This window comes from Loxodonta africana, chromosome 10 (genome assembly GCF_030014295.1).
Source record: "Loxodonta africana isolate mLoxAfr1 chromosome 10, mLoxAfr1.hap2, whole genome shotgun sequence".
Lineage (NCBI taxonomy): Eukaryota > Metazoa > Chordata > Mammalia > Proboscidea > Elephantidae > Loxodonta > Loxodonta africana.
The window spans coordinates 29,719,559-29,738,945 of NC_087351.1; the positions used below are offsets into that span (position 1 = coordinate 29,719,559).

At 51.3% G+C, this 19,387-nt stretch overlaps 1 protein-coding gene across 9 annotated transcripts in view; it reads right to left on the reverse strand.

The window, feature by feature from the left end:
• Window positions 1-134: 134 nt before the first annotated feature.
• Window positions 135-19,387, reverse strand: part of TEP1 (telomerase associated protein 1) — a 48,304-nt gene continuing 29,051 nt past the window's right edge. For 4 of the 9 annotated variants that reach the window (XM_064292248.1, XM_064292245.1, XM_064292246.1 and 1 more), the window contains 38 exons: window positions 18,841-18,999; window positions 17,762-17,962; window positions 17,398-17,518; window positions 16,707-16,831; window positions 16,329-16,442; window positions 16,132-16,249; window positions 15,780-15,974; window positions 15,486-15,661; window positions 15,232-15,388; window positions 14,937-15,116; window positions 14,377-14,469; window positions 13,934-14,066; window positions 13,628-13,778; window positions 13,239-13,372; window positions 12,947-13,035; window positions 12,557-12,671; window positions 11,455-11,695; window positions 11,145-11,268; window positions 10,130-10,254; window positions 9,912-10,011; window positions 9,542-9,697; window positions 9,190-9,402; window positions 8,788-8,941; window positions 8,467-8,679; window positions 7,199-7,359; window positions 6,815-6,928; window positions 5,785-5,892; window positions 5,228-5,360; window positions 5,053-5,129; window positions 4,816-4,948; window positions 4,557-4,693; window positions 4,268-4,392; window positions 3,042-3,185; window positions 2,791-2,890; window positions 1,124-1,229; window positions 814-1,019; window positions 584-688; window positions 135-374 (listed from right to left, as the gene is read on the reverse strand). In XM_064292248.1, the coding sequence (XP_064148318.1) occupies window positions 252-374; window positions 584-688; window positions 814-1,019; window positions 1,124-1,229; window positions 2,791-2,890; window positions 3,042-3,185; window positions 4,268-4,392; window positions 4,557-4,693; window positions 4,816-4,948; window positions 5,053-5,129; window positions 5,228-5,360; window positions 5,785-5,892; window positions 6,815-6,928; window positions 7,199-7,359; window positions 8,467-8,679; window positions 8,788-8,941; window positions 9,190-9,402; window positions 9,542-9,697; window positions 9,912-10,011; window positions 10,130-10,254; window positions 11,145-11,268; window positions 11,455-11,695; window positions 12,557-12,671; window positions 12,947-13,035; window positions 13,239-13,372; window positions 13,628-13,778; window positions 13,934-14,066; window positions 14,377-14,469; window positions 14,937-15,116; window positions 15,232-15,388; window positions 15,486-15,661; window positions 15,780-15,974; window positions 16,132-16,249; window positions 16,329-16,442; window positions 16,707-16,831; window positions 17,398-17,518; window positions 17,762-17,962; window positions 18,841-18,999 (5,359 nt within the window). In that variant the 3' untranslated portion in view covers window positions 135-251. Of the gene's footprint in view, window positions 375-583; window positions 689-813; window positions 1,020-1,123; window positions 1,230-2,006; window positions 2,128-2,790; window positions 2,891-3,041; window positions 3,186-4,267; window positions 4,393-4,556; window positions 4,694-4,815; window positions 4,949-5,052; window positions 5,130-5,227; window positions 5,361-5,784; window positions 5,893-6,814; window positions 6,929-7,198; window positions 7,360-8,466; window positions 8,680-8,787; window positions 8,942-9,189; window positions 9,403-9,541; window positions 9,698-9,911; window positions 10,012-10,129; window positions 10,255-11,144; window positions 11,269-11,454; window positions 11,696-12,556; window positions 12,672-12,946; window positions 13,036-13,238; window positions 13,373-13,627; window positions 13,779-13,933; window positions 14,067-14,376; window positions 14,470-14,936; window positions 15,117-15,231; window positions 15,389-15,485; window positions 15,662-15,779; window positions 15,975-16,131; window positions 16,250-16,328; window positions 16,443-16,706; window positions 16,832-17,397; window positions 17,519-17,761; window positions 17,963-18,840; window positions 19,000-19,387 lie in introns of those variants that run through there. The other 5 variants (XM_064292247.1, XM_064292253.1, XR_010323132.1 and 2 more) reach the window with 4 other exon arrangements.

Here is a 19,387-nt window from a genome sequence, read left to right on the forward strand (position 1 = left end):
ATCTACTAACAATCTAGTTCACTTTCTTGAAGTTCTAGTAACGGTTAATATTATATCAGAGAAAAAACATGTTAGAATATCCATATTCTTCCTTCTTGGTCCAAATTCACATGTAAACACAGGCAGGACTACACTTAAGATTTTCTGGCACTTTATTTCCATAATCTTACGAAGAAAGCCAGGTCCTGGTGTCTTCAGGCTTTGTATCTCTAAAACAAGAGGTATCATCTTTCCTCTGAGGTGTAACATGTTCATTCCCAGGACAAGAAGTATACATTGCCCTGTGCGTCTCCCACAGCAAGCTGCAGGGTAGAATCAGGACCCAGGAAAGGTTCCAGGCAGTTCACTGCCCCTTCACAGCGGAACAGGCCCAGCTACAAATGGGAACAAAAACGAGGAAGATGAGGGCTACAAACCTAGGGCCTCTCTACCAACTTGTTTTTCTCTCACACTAATGCCTTTTATATAGAAACAGGTTAGTAGAGCATCATTACAAGAAACCAGGATGTTGATCTTGCCCTTTCTTACCCTGTTTGCTCTCTTGTAACATCCCCCTTACATCTCCCCCTTTGCACCCACTTACCAGCTGCATACTGGGTCTCTCCCACAGCTTAACATCTCTGTCCCTTGAAGCTGTCACCAGCAACTCAGGCAGCACATGGAGGGCTGTGACGGAGCCCGAGTGGATCTCAGGGAAGAGGGGGAGAGACGTATGGTGAGTTCTCAGGGCACTCCTCAGTCGACGAAGCACCAAAGTCTGCTACATCAGATCTAGAGCCCCCTCCTCCAGACTTACCCTTCCCTCAAGCTCACCTTTCTACACTGACGTGTCGTGAGATCTGGGGTTCTTGGCCAGACGTCCATGTCGACATTTAATTCCAAGCATGTAGATGAGTCTGCCCCTGAATTTGGGGTTTCGGGATTTTGCCAGATGTTACCTGTGATCCATTCTCCTTCAGGGCTGCATCTGGCCATGTTCCATAACATCCCTTCAGAGCTGGCACACAAAAATGAGGACTCTGCCATTCCAAGGACAGAATTAGAGCCAGGATAGGCCTCAGGTCTAGAAGAACCCACCACTCTCCCTGAGGCCATCCCCTTGGGTCCTCCCATCACCACTCACCAGATTCAGGTTTGGCCTGAGTTATACATATTAGAGCCCCACTAGGACTTTCTAGGTTCAGATTAAAGTCCAGGAACTGTTCAAACTCTCCTAATTCCTTTTGCCTCTGTGAAAGAATAGATAATTTTGTTTAGCCTACTCATTATCACTCAGCCCTGCCCAGACAAAGGAACAGTTTTCTGCTCTGGTTGGTCATGGGATTTTTTTTTTTCCTTTCTTTTGAACTACAACTTAGATACAGTAAAGTACACAAATCTTCAAAGTACATCTCAATGAATCAGTACACACATATAACCCATGCAATCACCTCCCAGATCAAGATGTAGAATGTTTCCATCATCCCAGAAGGTTCTCCTCATGCCCCTTCCCAGTCAATACCAGAGCACCACCCCCGAAGCTAAATACTATTCTGACTTCTATCGCCATACGTTAGTTTTGCCAGTTCTTGAACTTCATTTAAGTGGAATCACAGAGTATGCATTCTTTGTGTTTGGTTTCTTTGACCCAGCATAATGTCTATGAGCTATGTCTATGTCTGTACTGTTCCATTCATCAGTATTCAGTATCGCATACTTTTTTTTTTGTCATTTAGTATTCCTTTGTATAAATACACCACAAATTACTTATCGCTTTTCTGCTTATGGAGTCCTGGTGGCGCAGTGGTTAAGAGCTATGGCTGACAACCAAAAGGTCAGCGGTTCAAATCCATCAGCTGCTGCTTGGAAACCCTATTGGGGCAGTTCTACTCTGTCCTACGGGGTCTCTATAAGTCAGAATCAACTCGATGGCAACAGGCTTTTTTTTTGAGGGGGGGGGTCCTCCTTATAGACATTTGAGTTGTTTTGCAAATTATGAATAAAGCTGCCACGAACATTCTTGTTACCTGTATTCCGGAGAACATGTGCACTTACTTCTCTTGGGCATGTACCTAAGAGTGGAATTTCTGAGGAAAGGTAGACTCCAGTAAGAAACTTTAGCAGATAGGCAGGTTACGATTTGATAACCTGTTTAGGGATAAAGGGCACCTTTCCAGTTCCAGTTGCTGTCAAGTCAGTTCTAACTCATGGCAACCCTGTGTGTGTCAGAGTAGAGCTGTGCTCCACTGGGTTTTTAACGGCTGATTTTTCTTGAAGTAGATGGCTAGGCCTTTCTTCCAGGGTGCCTCTGGGTGGACTGGAACCTCCTGTCTTTGGTTAACAGCTGAGCTAATTAACCATTAGTACCACCCAGGGCTTCCAAAGGGCTCCTAAGAACCTATATTTGATGTGACTGGCCAGCTTTGGCCCCACCAAACCAACAAATGTTGCACATCTATAGGTAACAGCTAAGTATAATGACAGAGGTAAGATACAATCCTTTCCCTCAAGTTGCTAATATTCATGGCAGCAAAGAAAGATATAAAAAATAACACAATTAAGAAAACTCCTAGGTTTATCATTTTCCATAATTCTTTAAAACAGCAGAATCCCTTTTTGCACCAATGAAATCTTACAGGGAACTCCAACATATAAAGCTCTTAAGTACCACTCCAGCTGAGGAAGGAGAAGGGGATTTGAAGCCAACTGCCTTTCCCTCCCTTCCCATTTTCCTCCATGATGGGTCCCAAGGTTTAAAAACACTGGTCCTAGACAAATGTTTGCTTTAAGACACATCCAAACAGCACTTACTAAGAGATAAAGACCTTTAGGGGCTATTGATTGCAGGACAAATATACCATACTCCTTGTGGGTAGACAACACTGTAAGACCATCTTCCACATAGCAGCTCCTGGTTCATAAGAAAGAAAGAAGCTGAGCTCAGGAAAACCTCTCTATAAGACTCCACCGTTTTGTTCTAAGTTACATCCAACATCAGGATAACTGCTAGCCCACTTTTTCTCTTTTTCCAGCTTGGGAGGAAGCAGCATTTTGGATCTTACCAGATTACAGAGGGATCATTCCCTGGCACCATGTGCAGCAATTCCAATTCTGCCTTAGCCAGGATGAGGGATTGACCATCAGGGGCCAGGCCCAGACCTGTCAGGACCCCTATGTCCTCCTGCAGCACTTGGTTCAGGTGAAGGCTATAGCACAAACAACGTAAATGGACAGAAAAAGAGCCTACTTTAGTCCACCTCTCTCAGACTCCTCAGTTCCCCCATGAATTCCTCAGGAGTGAAATATAAAACAAAATTTATTACCTGCCCTACAAATCCTGGTATTCTTTCCGTTTTTCTTGTTATCAGTGTTCATCATTACCATCCCTTTATTTGCTCAAACTAGGAATCTCTAGTATTCTTGACTTTTCCTTCCCTCCCTACCTTCAGCTGATCAATAAGTCCTGTGGATTCTACCTTCAGCACATGCCTACATCTATCTCTCCTTCTCATCCCCACAGTCCGAGTCAGGGCAGGTGTGTATTTTCTGGACTCCAGCAATAGCTATAAAAGTGGTCTCTGTCTTTAGTATGGCTATACTACTACCCATTCTCCATATTTGCCACCAGTTCTCTTCCTAAAATTCAGGTTATTCTGCTCAAAATTCTGTCAGAATAAAACCCAAAGTTCTTAGCACTGTGCCCTCCACAGCCTGGTCCTGGTTTATCTTCTCAAACCAATTTCACCCCCATCCCAGCGTGCACCCCAGCACCTAGAATATACCACACACCTTCACGCCTCCATGCCTTTTGTTGAGGCCACTCTCTTTTCCTGAAACACTCTTCCTTCCCTTACTGACCCAGAAAACTCCTAATCATTCTTTAAGCCCAGCCACCAATGTCATCTCTTTCCTATACTTTCTCAAATTTTGCAGCCCCAGGAATTTCATAGGTACCCTCTCTATAACTTTAACCACTCTGAGTGTTGTTGGCAGTTTACTTGCATGCACATTCTTTTACTGTGAGCTTCCTTAATTAAAGAATAAATGTCACTGTCTCTGGTTCACACTGCCTGGCCCAGCGGTGGACATAAAGTAAGCACTTGATAATTATTCATTTAAACTGACATGAGGGGGAGCAGAAAACAATCTCCCAGGAAATCTTTTCCTTTCAATAACTAACATCCCATTGCCCTAGTTCAGAAGCAGAGGTGGAGTGATTTGAGTAAAATCCTGAGTATAAAGAGACTATTATTGTTCCTTTTATATTACCCCAGCTGCCTCCTTTCACCTGAAATTTCTAGACGTTGAACCCGTCTGCAGTTCCACTTGCCACTCACTGACTTTTTCATCAGCACTCAGAACGAAGAAGGCGTGTGCCGAGGACCAGATCAGGGAACTGACGCGGCCTGGAGCCTGGTGTACACAACAGGTTAGAGCTAGTATTTCTGAGCAGCCAGGATTGACCCTCTCTCCCCTCCCAGGCATATATACAATCTCTAACCCTGGCAAGTACCATTAAATCCACAGCTGGGGCAGAACTCACATACAGCAAAGAGCTGAGGCTGCCCCAAACTCACCTGTGCTGTGGCCACAGCCTTTGCTTCCTGCCACAGGATCAGTTCCCCAGTTAGACTCCCAGACACTGCCATGGAACCATCCGGAGCCCAGGCCACAGCAGTGATGGCTGCAGAATTCTTAGGTATATATGTGTCATCTGGAGAGAAAAGAAAGCACTTCATTAGAAGCTGGACCCCTGCTGGGGTACAAGAGGCGATGCTAGGCTATCTCAGTAACACACCCCTCTTTACACCTTGCCTCTCTCCACACTTCACTCACCTGCTTCCTTAGGTACCTGCCAGAGCCGTACAGAGCCATCCTCAGAGGCAGTCAGCAAGAGGCCTGAGATGTCTGAGACAGCAGCTGCACTGACTGGGCCACTGTGTTCCAGGAGGGTGTGTGTTTGAAACACCTAGGAAGAAGGGATGGAGATGGGCATGGAGGGTTGACACAAGAGAAGGCTGCCCCACATGCCCTCTCTACCACCGCCTACCCCAGTTCTTGCAGGGAGCTCACCAAGAGTGGATGCCACAACCTTGTGGTCCCATCCAGTCCCACAGTCACCACTAGAAGCTCTGACCCAGGCTGGCCAGCTGTTCAGACATAGCAATGGAGTGAGAAGAAAGGAAGAAGCAGGGGAGAAGGGGAGAGGTGAGGAGTGGGGGAGGGAAGGTGGCTGGTGTTCCATTACCTGCACGTGGCTCCTGGACAGCTGCACAGTGGCTGATGGGTCCTGAGTGAGCAGGGATGCTTGTCAGCTCCACGCCCTGATGGTCCCAAACTTTCAAGGTCCCGTCCCGGCCCACAGATACCACGTGCTCCTCCTGCCCCCAGAGCACAGCATCAGAGCAGAGTTACACTGAGCAGGACATGGAAGTATGACTCCCATGACAGAGGTGTGGGCTGGGTATTGGGGCTTAACCGTAAAACAACCCACTGCCAGCAAGTCAGTTCCCACTCATGGCGACCTCATGTGTTGCAGAGTAGAATGGAGCTCCATAGGGTTTTCTTGGCTGGGATCTTTACAGAAGCCCCTCATGATACTAAGATGCTGCGCTGGCATGTTCCCCATACTTCCCCTCACACCAACCTTCAGCCTCGATGCCCTAATCCTGCCCCAACCCAGTCCCAAGCATCACATTCTTTATACTTCTTTCGCCTTTCAGATGAGACACCCAATGCATCCAGTCTCACAAAGCCCCCCAGCCCTCCCAAAGACCCCTGGTGAGCTCTCCACTGTCTTCTCACCACGGCCGCCACAGCGCTCACGGCACTCTGATGACCCAGGAACTGACGAAGCTGCTGTCCTGACTCAGGGTCCCACAGCCCCACCGAGCCGTCACTGGAGCAGGAGATCTGAGGAGTTAGAGCGTAGAGGCATGGGATCATCAGCATCCCTCCAGCATTTCTGTATGCTTATAACGTGATTCGGAGCACAGGCTCTCCTGGGTTCAAATTCTAGCTCCACCCTTCATTCTCTTGTGATCTGGGCCAAGTTCATTTCCGAGCCTGAGGTTTCTCACCTATTCAATGAGGATAACGATAGCGTACTTATCTGGTATGGTGGTTACAGGGCTGGGTGTGTCCACATAAAGGACTCAGCACACTCCTTGGCACATGGTGAGCACTTACTGAATAGTAGCTATTGTCTTTAATGTCAGTCAACAAACCCAGAAAAAGGTGAAAATTCTGTCAATGCCGAGGAAAGCTCTGGCTTCCTAGAAGCCAGGGGTAGGATAGAATCTGACAAGTCTATGCAACCAATAGTCATTCCTTCCTCATCCCTTTTCGAGAACAACATGAGGCTTCTACATGGGGAAACTAGGATTCACCAACCCTGAGTAAGTATTTGAGACTTGCTTTTGCCTTAGAAATCACAGCAGTATCCTTTACCTCCAGGGACAGGGTACATCCCAAGTCCCTGGGGGAGACAGTACTGTGTTCTTATTAGGAGCATGGGCTTTCTTATCAGAAAGAGTTTCCTGGGTCAGCTTCATCACTGATGTGACCTTAGATGTGTTCTTTAACCTACCTGACCTCAATTTTCTTGTCGGTGAAATGGAGAGAAACCGTCGTATCTACTTTATGGGGTCGTTAAGTGAGATACTGCGTGCAAAGAGCTTAGTACAATGCCTGGCACATAGTAAGTGCTCAACAAATGTCAGCTATTACTATTATTGATGGGTGTTAGAAAAAGGCTGAGTGGAGGCAGATGGGGAGTGTTGTCCTCCCTCAGGAACCCTGCTGAGCTTTGCCCCATCCCTACCCCTTCACTCACCAGTAGGTTGTCTCTGGTCCAGGCACAGCCAGTGACCCAGTCACGGTGACAGGCAGAGAAGGAGCGAATCAGAACGGGGGCACTGGGTGTCCTCACATCCCAGCATAGCAGACTCTGGATAGGTCGAAGGAGAGAAAGGAGTTAGGGCCATAGAGGGAGGTGAGAATACCAGGGCTGTTTCAGGTGGGAAGTTTCAAAGAAACTCGGTGTCGAGGGAATGAGGGTAGACAAATCGAACAAAGAGGGTATCGACTGGCAAAGAGCAGGATGGAATGATGGGGAATGGACTGTTAAGGAGCCTAGCAACCAGAGAGATTGCGGAACTTGGGGAGACTGGGGGCCCAGGGGAAGGAGGACCCAGGGTTGCAGCCTTCTGTGGCTCACCCGATCCCTGCCCCCGGTGGCCAGGCTGCCTCCATCAGTGCTGAAGCTGCAGCAGTTTACAGGGCCCTCATGTCCTCGAAGCTCAATGCCACAAGGAAATTCTTCTGCCTTTTGTGGCAGGGTCAGGAGCCCCCTGGGCCACAGCCGCACTGTGAAGTCCTCTGCATTGGAAACAGGGAGAAAGAAAGGGTTCCTGAATGAGGAAGAAAGACAGGCCTGGGAGCCCAAGGACAAAAGCAATCAGCAGGGCTGGGGTGATGTCTGTGGGCACAGCACCAAAGGAGGGATGACTGAGTCACGAGACTGTGGAGAGGCCCTGGGCAAGTCAGTCATCATGCAAGAACACAGGTCAGGAACACCAGGCACTCCAGCCCCTTGTCTAATTCCCTACTGAACTTCCCACGGCAGCTGTTCCAGACCTCTCCTCTTCTCAAGTGCCCAGAGTCACTTCCACATCACCATCAGTGAGGACCAAGCCTCCCCCTAAAGAGGACTAAGGCCATTCTGCATTTTCACCTCAACATCTCTCTCTCTCCTCCTAAGGGACACCCATCCCTTTACCCAGCAAAGTCCTCCACTGGGCAGGGACCCAAAGGATTATTGGGATTGCAAAGAAGTCCCAAGATCAGGGTTAGTAAAAGGAGAAGAAACAAAGTCTAGACTGATTATTCAAAATAAATGCATTTAAAAGCACTTTGGAAGTCATAAAAGTTATATATGCATATATACGTGTGTGTATACAAATGTGTACACAAATGTGTACACATGTATGCAATATACATATTCACATAACAAAAACCAAACTTGTTGCCATCAACTCAGTTCTGACTCATAGCGACCCTACAGAACAGAGTAGAACTACCCCATAGGATTTCCAAGGAGCAGCTGGTAGATTCGAACTGCTGACCTTTTGGTTAGCGGCCAAGCTCTTAACTACGTACAGTTATATACATATACAAGGAGCCCTGATGATGTAGTGGTTAAGCACTTGGCTGGTTCTAACCAAAGGTCAGTGGTTCAAACACACCAGCCTCTCTGCACGAGAAAGATGTGGCAATCTGATTCTGTAAAGGTTGCTGCCTTGGAAGCCCTGTGGGCAGCTCTACTGTCCTATGGAGCCACTATGAGTCAGAATCGACGTGACGGCAACGGTTTTGGTATTATATACACATATATATAAATTCATATGCATATACATATAAATCGAAGGTATTCACATGTTTACAAGGACCAGTGATTCAGCAACCCTGCCCACTGCACAGCAGTACCTGAGACAGAAGCCAGGAGTTCCTGGGAGGTAGCCAGTCCCAGCACAGGCTTCTGGTATTTGGACAGGAGCCAGAGCGACTGGACGGAGCTTTTCTTGAAAGCCCAGCCCTGCAGAGACCCATCTTCCGCACCGCTCACCAAAACCTCGGGGCTGAGCCAGGCCAGTGCGGACACTGCCACATGCACTGCTTTACACTGACCCTCCTGGGAACCTACAGAATGAGTGAAAACAAGAGTAAGACACTTGGAAAGGGGGTGGGAATTAGGGGATGGCCCCCTTTCCAAAGGGGCAAATACTGAATCCCTTCCCCCTTCAGTACCTGAAGAGATTCTGCAGATCCTAATGCCATCTGCTCGGTACCCAACAGCCACCCGATCACCATCTGGGCTGAGAGCCACGCACAGGGCAGGAGAGAGAGAAGGGGAACCCAGGCACCCACGGGGCCGACCCAGAGACCCTGACCACACTTGGACCTGGGGCAGAAAAAAGGATTTGAACATATTCCACCTCTGCCACCTGATTCTTCACCCCCAGAGTTACCCCGCCCCGATACTTCCAGAGGCTCTTCTCATGAGAACTGCCCAAGCATGCCCACCCCTCCCTGTAGCTTCCACCAGTCAAGCTTCCTTCATAGTCTCCTTAGCAAACACACCCTCACCCAACACTCCCTGCCTTTGGGACTCCCTCCTCACCACCCACCCCCAGACCGCTATAACCTGACCTTGCCATCCTCTCCAGCTGTCAGTAACTGGCTCCCAGCGTGCAGGAAAAGGGTACAAGCAACAAAGCCATGGTGGGCAGGGAAGGCAGCCAGCCGCGCCCCCTCTTGCCAGGCCCACAGCTCCACCATCCTGTCCAGCCGACCTACAGCTACAACTCGCCCAGGGGCATTGAAGGCCAAGGTACGGACAGAGGCTCCTGGGGCCCCCAGTTCCTACAGGGGAGTTAGAAATTGAAATGTCAGGGCCTGCTCTTAACACAAGCCCAGTGACACAGACAGCTGATGTCTGTCATTCCCTACCTCCCATCCTCCTGTGCTTCTTCCCCCAGGGGGTGACACAGGACCTTCTTACCTTGGTGACTTTGAGCTCGTCCACCTGGAAGAAGCTGAAGCTGCCAGCCCAGCTGCCTATGGCTATCACCTGGCCCTCTGGGTGGAAGGCAACGCAGTTGAGGGGCTTAGGACAGGTGTGCTGAGAGGCCAGCTGCCCACGGACTGTGTCCCACAGCTGGACAAGACAGGGGAGGTGTCAGAGTGCTGAATACACACTCCTGAGCTTCCAGTCCCAGAGCTCTAGGGGTCATCTTGTCCAGTCCCCCACTCTCAGCAGGGAAGGCCTCCACAGGCCAAGCCCTCAGCTGCTTCTGCCACTGACAGAACCTCCTCGCCAGCTGGCTCACGGTTCAGAGTCACCTGGACCACCACAGCCCTCTAGGCATTACCTTGAGACATCTTCCCAGGCACACGGTGGCTAGGAGCCGGCGGTCTGGACTTAGGCAGCAGCTGGTGATTTGGTGCTGGTGAGCCTTGGTCTGGAGCACTCTGTCCCAGGAAGTCGAAGTCAGGCCCTGGCCATAGGCTCCCTCCTCATTTCCCTCCCCTGGCCTTCCGACAAATGGGTAAGGCCCTCAGTGCAGGGCATGGAGGAGGGACCTCTTACCGACAACCATGCTGCAGGTCCCAGAGCTCCAGGAGCCCGTCAAAGGCAGTAAGGAAGACAGATGTGTCCGAGAGGAACAAACAGGAAGAGATGCCATCGCAGCCACTTACCACAGACTTCTCCTCCTGTGACAGCAAGTGGGAAAGCTCAGCACAGGTCACTGCCATGTCCCCCCGCTCCAGGCCCCACCAAAAAGAGTGCCAAGGCAAGGACTCGAGCCCTCGACTATCTACATTCCCAGGCCACGCGCAGGTTCAAGTGCAGCTACTTCTCTCCCTCACTCCAAGCCCCATGCCAATCCCCAAGTCACAGAGAGAATCTGGTGAGCTACCTCTGAAAATCAACCACTGAAAACCCTAAGGAGCACAGTTCTACTCTAACACACAGGGGGTCGCCATGAGTCAGAATCAACCCTGCAGCATCTGGTTTGGTTTTGGTGTTTTGGAGGATGGAACGGGCTTATGAGCACACATGTATATGTTGGGGTGCGGGGGATGATATGGGTGTGAAGAGAAGAGACAGTGGCTATAGGATCCCTCTCCAGCCTAATCTACTATTGACTTCCCATGAGCACCCTCTGCTGAAATCATTTCTAGCAATTTACAGGAAACATTCTCCCCTCTGGGTTTCTACTCAGGCTTCTCACTCAACCTGAAATACCTGCCCTTCTCTATCCTATGTCCTCCTAGAACTGTACAACTCACTCTGCCTTACTTACATCCCACTGCTATGTTTTGGCTCCTTTTTTTTTTTTTTTTTTTATGTGTTATCTCCCAGTAAAACTGACCAGCTTTGTGGGCAAAGACAATGTCATAAGCCCTGTGAATGAAGGCGTGTGGCAAACATTTGCTGTGATTGATTTTTTGAAGGAGCCCTTTTGATTGCATGTGAGGGAAGTGAAGTTGCTGAATTAACGACAGTGACAGCAAGTGGGCTTTGGCTTCTCCAGGGCTTCAGGGTAGTCCCTGAGGCTTTTCTGAACGTGAACTCTGCCCTGTCTTGATCATCCTCCTACCTGCCACGAGTTCAAGTCCAACAGGTAAACTGTCCCACTGGCAGTGCCCACAACTGCTCTTTGTCCATTGGGAGAGATCGCCACAGCTGTGGGGGACGAGGAAACTGACAGAGACAGGCTGGAGCTAAAGAAAGAGCAGAAAGAAACAGAGGAAATGAGGGAAAGGACAGGACCATGAACCCATTTCTGTGTCTCTGTGCCCGAATCCCCCCTCCACAGTGACTCTAGTCCGTCCTTTATTCTCGTTGCCAAATGGGCTGCAGCTAGTTTCTCTGGTGGGCTTTCTAGGGTCTGGGGTTGAGTGTCTTGCCTTTGTTGACCCCCCATGGTCTGGGGTTTATTAAGCCATCGCACTGTGCGTGGGAGTTGCCGTCGCTGGGAGAGCTGTGGGGCCTGGTGACAAAGAGGCGAGTCCAGAGGCTGGTTAGCTGCCTGCTGGTATAGGAGCAGTGGGTACTGTCTGAGGACTGGAGCCTGCTGCCTCAGGAAGGTGCGAAATACTGCCACGTCAGCATCAGGGAGATTTTGTTCCTCTTCAGAGACTGAAGAAACTGTAAAAGAGATAGAGTGTCACTGGGGAGCCGTTCTGGACTCCATTAACCTCAGCACCTACGAACTCAAACGGGGTGTCTAAAAAGGTAATTCTCAAACTCTGGCCCTCTGGCCACACATCAGGAATGCCTGTTAAAAGTATAAAGCTTCGGACCCCACTCCAGACCTAAAAAAACCAAAACCAGTTGCCAGAGTTGACTATGACTCATGGCGACTCCATATATGTCTGAGTAGAACTGTGCTCCACAAGGTTTTCAAATGGCTGATTTTTCAGAGGTAGATCGATCACCAGACCTTTCTTCCAAGGCACCGCTGGGCGAACTTGAACCTCCAACCTTTCGGTTAGCAGCCAAGCACATTAACCATTTGTACCATACACGGACTCTCACTCCAGACCTAGGAAATCATAATCTGAAGACCCAACCAGAAAAAACCAAACCCAGTGCCATCGAGTTGATTCCGACTCATAGCGACCCTATAGGACAGAGTAGAACTCCCCCATAGAGTTTCCAAGGAGCGCCTAGCGGATTCGAACTGCCAACCCTTTGGTTAGCAGCTGTAGCGCTTAACCACTACGTCACCAGGGTTTCCTCTGAAGACCCAGGGATGTAGAATTTGAATAAGTTTCTTACCTTGTGTCCATTAAATTTTATGCCCATTAAATAAGGCTTGAGAAACTCTGGTCTAAGAGATCCAGACAAAAGATCTCCTGAGAATCACTTGCTTACCCCCTTGGCTTCTTCAGCATGGAATGGAAATGTGACTCTTCTTTCCATTCACCTCCTCCTGTACAGGCCCCCCACATCCACACTCAGGGACCCCGTATCTCAGAGAAGAGACCACTCAGTGGCTCCTCTCACCATAGAGGGCGTGGGCCTCCAGGAGCCGAGAGATCAGGCCCAGTTCCAGATGTGCCGCCACCACGTGGAGGTTGGTGAGGAACTTCGCAAGGAGGCCACGGTTCCCGCTTTGGAGCTGGAAAGAGTCAGACTGGATTCATTAGAGATTTAAGAGGCTGTAAAGAGGGATAGTGTCTTAGATTCTTCCTGTGCAGCTGGGACTGAGACCCAGGAGCTTGGACAAAGGATCTGAGGAAGGAGAGAAGGAAAACAGAAAGGAGAGGCATGGGGAGTTTGGGAGGTGGGTAAAGGCAGTGGTGACTGTGGATGGTGGTGGTAATGATGGTTGGGTGATCTCAAAATATTCAAAGCATTGGCTGGGAGAAGGTGTCAGGGGGTCTGAGGACTAACCAGGTGGTAAGGCAGGTCTCCCAGAGCCTCAGGAGGGCAACTTCGGAAGGTACCCGAGGCATCAGGGTCACATGTCTTCCAGAGCTGAGCTGCAGGTGAGTCACAGAAGAGACAATGAGATAGGCTTGGGCCTGCAGCATCTCCTAGGTCACATCCTCAGGCTTCAGGAAGAGTCATCCACCCACTGGGGTGGCAAGTGAGAGGTCCAGCCAGTGGGGAACACCAGTGGGTTTCCTTACCATCAAGCTGGAGCCCCTCATGCAGGGCCCCAGCTGACTATGACCGCAATCACCTGTGATGAGGAGGTGTGCCGTGCTCTCCAGCCCTGGCCTCTTCCCATATCGACGTTTAGCTGCTGTTCTCAAGGGCCCATCAGGGAGGCAAAGCCGGGCACCAAGGCGCTCCAGAGGGCCTTCTCCTAGCAAACTGTCCTCATATGAGGAAGGGAGAGAATGAAGAAGAGGAGAATGAGGAGGCCTGTCAAGGAGCAGCCTGGCACAGTTGCAGACCCTCATTCATACCTGAAATAGTGATAAGTTGAGTGGCCTGGGCCTTTAGGAGACAGGTGTCAGGGCTATATCAAGGGAAAGGTGGGATGAAGAAGAGATCACCCAGGGCCCTGGCTCAAAGATGGGAAGGCAAAGTGAGATCGGCAGGGAGCTCAACTGGGGGCACCTGTACCTTCGCAGACTCTGGACCAGGTAAGCAAATGAGCCCATGGGGTAGGGGTCCCCACTGTTATCAGCAGCCACTGCCTCTTCCCAGGTCTTGCCTCCCCTGGGCAGTAACCGCCATGCACTCAGCACTCCATGCAGCTGGTCCACGGTCAGACCTGAAAACCCAATCTCTCTGAGGCCCTCATCCAACCTCATAGCACACCCATCCCCATGGCACCTAATCCTCTTTGCACCATTCACCAAGAACCCAACTGAACCAAGGTCATCCAATCCCCAAGTCTTCAGCCTCCCAACCACTCCCAGCACTGACCATTACGTGTGACCTCAAGGGTGGCCAAGGCTTGGGGAAGGACATCAGGGCCGTGCTCTTGCTCCAGGGTGTTCAGGATGTGCTGCAACAGCAGGGGGACAGTGGCGGGCAGTGTCCGGAGTCTCTCAGACACCTGGGAGAGAAAGGAGACAGGGCTTAGTCAGGGGAGGGGGCAGCTTTGGCTAAAGTTTTGGTTATGGGGTAGGAAAGGGGACAACATGAGAAATAGAAGGGAAGGATGAAAAAGAAATAGGTGGGAATAAAATGTTGGTGGGGATGAGGTGAGGATGGAGGAATGGATGATCACAAGACTGTAAGGGCTGAGGGCGGGGGAACACAAGGGGTGATGGGATGAGGTGAGGAGACAAAGAAGCTGAAGAGAGAACGGAAAGTGGGATTACGACTTAGAGGATGATGAGCATGAGGTTACACCCCTAACTGACCTGTTCATAGAGTGTGAAGAGCCTCAGGTGATCCGTGACCAAGCGCAGGTAGAGCGGCAGGGCCGATCCCCGCTTCACCAGCAGCAGCCGCATCTGATGAGACTCACAGACTCAGTGTGGGGACCAGGGAGACACAGCCCTTGCCCACAGCCAGCCCTTGCACGCCTGGCCTCCACCCCAGCACCAAGCCCACTGCCAGGCAGCAACTCCGCCTCTGAGAGTCTCCAAAAAGGAGAGGTCCACAGAACCAGGTCAGGTCACAGGCCTCCGTCACCCCACACTGCTCTGCCCAGGGAATCCCTCATGGCTCAGCCTGCCCCACCAGGCAACCACAGCCGTACTCTCGTTCCCTCACCCAGGCACGCACCAGGGAGGAAAGGATGGGATATAGTATAAGCAAGTATGGTTATCCTATTAATGACTTCCCCTGGCCTGGAGTTCCTGAGAAAATGAAGGAGCAGGTCTGTGGGGACAGCTGGCAGCCCCAGCACCCCAGGTCCTCAGAGCTCCTAGATGCACTTCCACACCCACCCACCCACCTGCCCTGGCCTAGATCCAACCTGGTTGTTAAAAGGCGACTCCTCCAGCCGCTTCCCATACAGAGCCAGCTCCTCTCTCACCATCCGGGCCCGAGCAGACGGCTCCAGAGGCCCGAGGGCCACCACATGAGCATCCTGGCTCTGCTCCAGGGTCTCCCCCAGGCCCGTGTCCCTAGACACGCTCAGCACCAGGTGTACCCCCTGTGATAGTTGGGCAAAGGGCAGAGAGATAAAAGGAAAAGGGGGAGAACAGCATTGGAGAGGTCCCTTCCTCTCCCCAATCTTCTTCCACCCTCCACCTTCTCCTCATACTCACCCGGGGCAGGGTCTTTGGGACCCAGTCTGAGATCAGCTGCCCATTCTGGTCCACCAGCCTGTCAACGCCATCAATGATCAGCACCAGATTCTGGCCAGGATGCAGGGACTGAGCAGACTTGGGCAGCAGCCTCTGCTGCAGCTCCCATACCAGGCCTCTGTAAGCAGAGGGGAAGGCTAGAGTTATGGAGAGAGGGAGACACAGGGTGGTGTCACATGGCAACAACAAGGCTAGGCTAATGGGGTGACACACACCGGTAGGTACTGGGGAGGGCACTCGGTTCCTGTAGATGGCTATGAAGATAGGCACAGAGGCGTCTGAGCAGGGTGAGAGCAAGACTCTGGTCCGGGCGGGCACCTGAGAAGTGGAAGAAGACTAAGGGGGCCACTCTGGTCCCATCAGGAGCCTGCAGGGCTGACACAAGGGATGCCTGTATGGGATGGAAACAGAAAACATGGTCACATTTTATACGGACAAGCACTCTATGCCCCACTTCCGTAGGCACACAGCCCCCACCCCCTCCCACCTAGGCCTCTGAAACTCGGTACCAGGAAGGCGGTCTTGCCCTGTCCCGACTGCCCAACCACCAGGCTTAGCCTCCCCCGGTGCCGTGTCAGCTGCTGCACTATGTCCTGAAGAAGGCGAGGTCGGGTAGTGCTGGGTGGGCTCTGTAGCTGTTGGAAGGTGGCCTGGACTGAGTCATCATCCGGGGTGGGCACTGGCTGCTCCTGCTGGGACCCAGGCTGAGAGCACATGGGGCAGTGACTACCATGTCTCCATGCTCCTAGGGACCCCCAGGCCTAAACCCACAGAGCCCCCACCAAGTTCCCTCCCCACTCAGGACCACCCAGACCACCCTGTCCCTTCCCACTCCCCGCAGTTAACAGCATTCCTGCTGACCTCCAGGTAAAGCTTCTGGATCACATTCCACACATCCTGCAGAACCAACTTCCCAAACTCCTCCAGTTCCCCAACATAGGGCCGGCCGGCTGCCACACCCCCCCATTCACAGGGGTATCTGCAGGCAAAGCAAACCCACCCTAAGTCAAAGCAGGCCAGCTCCCCTGCCACATCCCCATGTAGATACTCCAGCTCACCTGCGGCAGGTAATCTCTTTCTGTTTGCTCAGGTAGCTCTTCAGTTCTGTCATCCGATGTGCAGCGTCTTCAGACTCAGGAATAAAGTCAGATTTCCAGGTATCTGGCACAGAACTGACCCGCCAAAGATACTTCAAGAGTGGGACTAGACTCAGACTCCAGCCTCCCTCCACCTTGCTGGCTGTGATGTCCAGAAACTCATTCTCAAATGGTGATCCCCTGACTCCAGCTCCAAGACTGAATTGGGGCTGCTCTACTGAACGCTGTTTCTCTCTTCTAGTTCCCCCTCCTGTCCTCTGAATGTTGAAGAGACAAGACATGGCCACCAAGCCTGTCTGGCCTTCTGTGGAGACTGCCCTGGAGGCAACAGGCGGGTACCTGAGGAAGCTGGAATCCCGGAAGTAGATGAGAGCTGGGGCAGAGTTCTGCAGGCGGAGGCCCCGGTTCAGGAACTGCATCACCTCCATTTCTGTCACCGAGCGCCCCGGGGGGTACTGCTGGGCCTGCAGGGAAGGGGCAGAGGGCAGGCGGAGTACAGTCCTAGGCCTGAATGCTAAAGTCTCCTTCCAGACCTGCCTAGGCCCCCCAGGCTCCTTCACCTCCATAATGTTCCTCCTTCCCTCCCGACACAAGTCAATAAAATATAGCTAACAGCTAACATTTATTAAAGGTATGTGCCAAGCATTTTTTTTACAGATTATTTTAAAGTCACGTAATAACTGCAATATAGATGTCATTGTTTCTCTTTAATACACAGGGAAATTAAGGCTAGGTTAAGTTAAGCAGCTCCCAAAAAGCTGCATAAAACGTAAATGGCAGAAGGGAGATCAGAACCCACAGAACAACCCTCTTACCCTTGCATTCCTTGCTGATTCCAGAGGTACTGCCCAAAGGAATTCCCTCATCTAGGACTTGGTCACTCCCGGACTCAGACTGTGTTTCCCTTCAAGTCTCAAGGACGTGCCTGTATGTAGTCCCAGGGCTCCCGACAAACTGTGGATTCCCCTTAGCCCTACCCCACCCTTTGTTGCCTCGGTCCCAGGCCCTGCTCCAAGCTTGTCCGTCTTACCCAGCGAAAGTGTGGATAGTCAGGGAGGCTGTAGCTGGGCGGAATGTAGCCATAGCGTGAGCCCAGAATCCCCACGAACAGCTGTGAGTTCTCCACCTCCCCAAGGCACACTTCCAGTTGTCTGTGGGCATGGTTGTGGAGACATGCAGGAGTCATGGTACAGGAATACAGGTGAGAATGGGGTGATGGGAAACACCTGGCTCACAACTGAGCAAAATTAAAGCAGGCTGCTCTTATCAGCACCCGAGGGCAACTCCTTTCCCTGGCCCTCATCCATTCCTGCAGCCCCAGCCCGGTCCCACCTCAGTTCCATCACTCAAGCCCTTCATCCCTGGCCCAGGCCCTTGCTTCTGCAGCCCCACACCTGTTCCTCCGGGTCTCCTCCTCGGTGACGCCCCAGCGTAGGTCGATGCCGTGAAGACTGATGCGGTGGGGAGCTGCACGGGCCTGCAAGGCCGGCAGCACTGATCTCAGAAGCAGGTCCCGCTCCCCATGCATGTCCCGGAAAGTGGATGAAATGAAAAGCCGGATGCTGCGCCATCTGGGGGTGAGCGCTGGGCTCAGCCTAGAGGTCAGCCCACCAACCTAATTCCACAGGCTGCTGTGGATCAGCCTTCAGCTCTGAGCATGAGCCAGGTCCCACAGATAGCAAGCAGAGAGCCCAGCAGGTCCCCAGAGATTAATGCACAGGTAGCCTCAACGGCAGAGCCCTGGAGTTGAAACCCCACTTGCCCCTTCTCGTGCACCCCTCCCCTTTTCAGCAGATAATTATCACACACTTGTATCTACTCATGGAATGCTCAGGACAACACTGTGAGGTACATGTGGTCACGATCCTCATTTTACTGATGACGGAACTGCAGCTTTAAGAGATTAAGCAACTAGCCCAAGGTGGTGGGTGTTGTTATTGGTTGCTGTCAAGTCGATCAGGATTCATGGAGACCCCATGTGTGTCACGGTAGAACTGGGTTCCATACGGTTTTCAAGGCTGTGACTGTTCGGAAACAGATTGCCAGGTCTTTCTTCTGAGGCACTTCTGGATGGGTACAAACTGCCAACTTTTCGGCTAGTAGTGGAGCACTTAACTGTTGCACCACTCAGGGACTGACCTAGCCCAAGGTACAAGCTACTATGTGGCAAAGCCAGAAGAATGAGAAAGTCATGTTTGAGCTCCTTAGCCCTCTGCCTAGGTCCTGGCTATATGGCCATGGTACCTGTTGCCATTCCCGCATTCTAACCTCCTTTCCCCAGTACAGAAAGGGGCACATTCACAATCTGACAATTTCCTGTGTTAGAGACACCCCTGCCTGGGAAAGAGGAAACAGCACAGCTCAAGGAACAGAACAAACAGGATCTTAACAGTCAGCATTTTAGTCACCAGAGTTTCTCAGGTTTCGACTACAGCCCCTCCCTACTGACAAAGGCATAGAAACACAGACTTACCCATGCTGGGAAATTGGAGCCAAGGGGCTTGGAATATTCTCTTCCAGCGGCCTGAGAGACAGGAGCCCTGTCTTTCCTGGGGGTGGTGGGATGTTGAATATTCTGTCCATTTGGCCCACGTGTTCTAGAAGACGGGAGGCCCCTTGCTCTGCAATGAACCTGACATAAACAGTAACAAAATGACTGAGAACAGAATACCAGAGGTCAGATCCAGGGGGATAGGAGGTCAAACATAGGGCTAGGGTAGGACACCCAGTTAATTGGAGCTCCCTAAGAAGATGACCACAAGTAGTGAACGCAGACTTAAAATAAATGAGGCTGCAGAACCATAGGAGTGAAGAAACCCAGTTCTAGCCCCTCCTGCTATCCATGATTATCAAAGGCTTCCCGCTAAACCAGAGGCAACTGGGCTGGGCAAAGTTGTAAAGATTAAGGCCATCCCAGTCTGGGCTTGATCAGCTCTGCAACAGCCATGAAAGCTCCCTGGAGGAGGAGGAATGTGATGGAGCTTCCTAATAGGAACTGAGGAAAAGACTAAGGGTGGAGA